Genomic DNA, 576 nt, shown 5'->3' with positions numbered 1-576 from the left:
TTAGGGGACCACTAAGGTCTATATAAAGAGACTTCAGATACAGTATTAGGGACCACAAGGTCTATATAAAAGAGACTTCAGCTGGCTTTGGCTGAGGAGATAATGCAGAATGAAGAGATACATGCAGAATGAGCAGCAACATAACAAAGTGAGTCGTGCATCGTGAGAAACACGGCGTCTTTGTCTCTGTGCAGGTTGTATCGGACCTTCAGAGACTCCAAGTACCTGTACATGCTGCTGGAGGCGTGCCTCGGAGGAGAGCTGTGGACGCTGCTGCGAGACAGGTGTGGGACATGTTCTGGAGGTTTCTGTACAGCGGTAGAGGACTAGACAGAGTCTCGGACTTGTCTCTCACGGAGAGTGAGACTTGTTGAAATTACATAAAGAAGCTGTGCAACTGGGTCAAGGTTTGGTCTTTGGTGAGATTTAATTAGTCCCTGCAGAGAACAACCAGGTAGGAGGACAGTTTTAAGACTTAACACAGTAACAGTGGGACAACGTTATTAAAACAGCAGCATCCTGGAAGTGTCTCTGTGTCTCTGTATCTACCTGGAAGTGTCTCTGTGTCTCTGTATT

At 46.5% G+C, this 576-nt stretch overlaps 1 protein-coding gene across 1 annotated transcript in view; it reads left to right on the top strand.

The window, feature by feature from the left end:
• LOC116685781 (cGMP-dependent protein kinase 1) overlaps nucleotides 1–576 on the top strand; it is a gene marked incomplete at its 5' end in the record, with an annotated part of 77,956 nt that overhangs the window by 63,638 nt on the left and 13,742 nt on the right. Inside the window, 1 exon segment of the mRNA XM_032510718.1 lies at nucleotides 195–284. Coding sequence (XP_032366609.1) covers nucleotides 195–284 — 90 coding nt within the window.

This window comes from Etheostoma spectabile, chromosome 3 (genome assembly GCF_008692095.1).
Source record: "Etheostoma spectabile isolate EspeVRDwgs_2016 chromosome 3, UIUC_Espe_1.0, whole genome shotgun sequence".
Lineage (NCBI taxonomy): Eukaryota > Metazoa > Chordata > Actinopteri > Perciformes > Percidae > Etheostoma > Etheostoma spectabile.
This window is presented reverse-complemented; position numbering and strand designations above follow the sequence as displayed.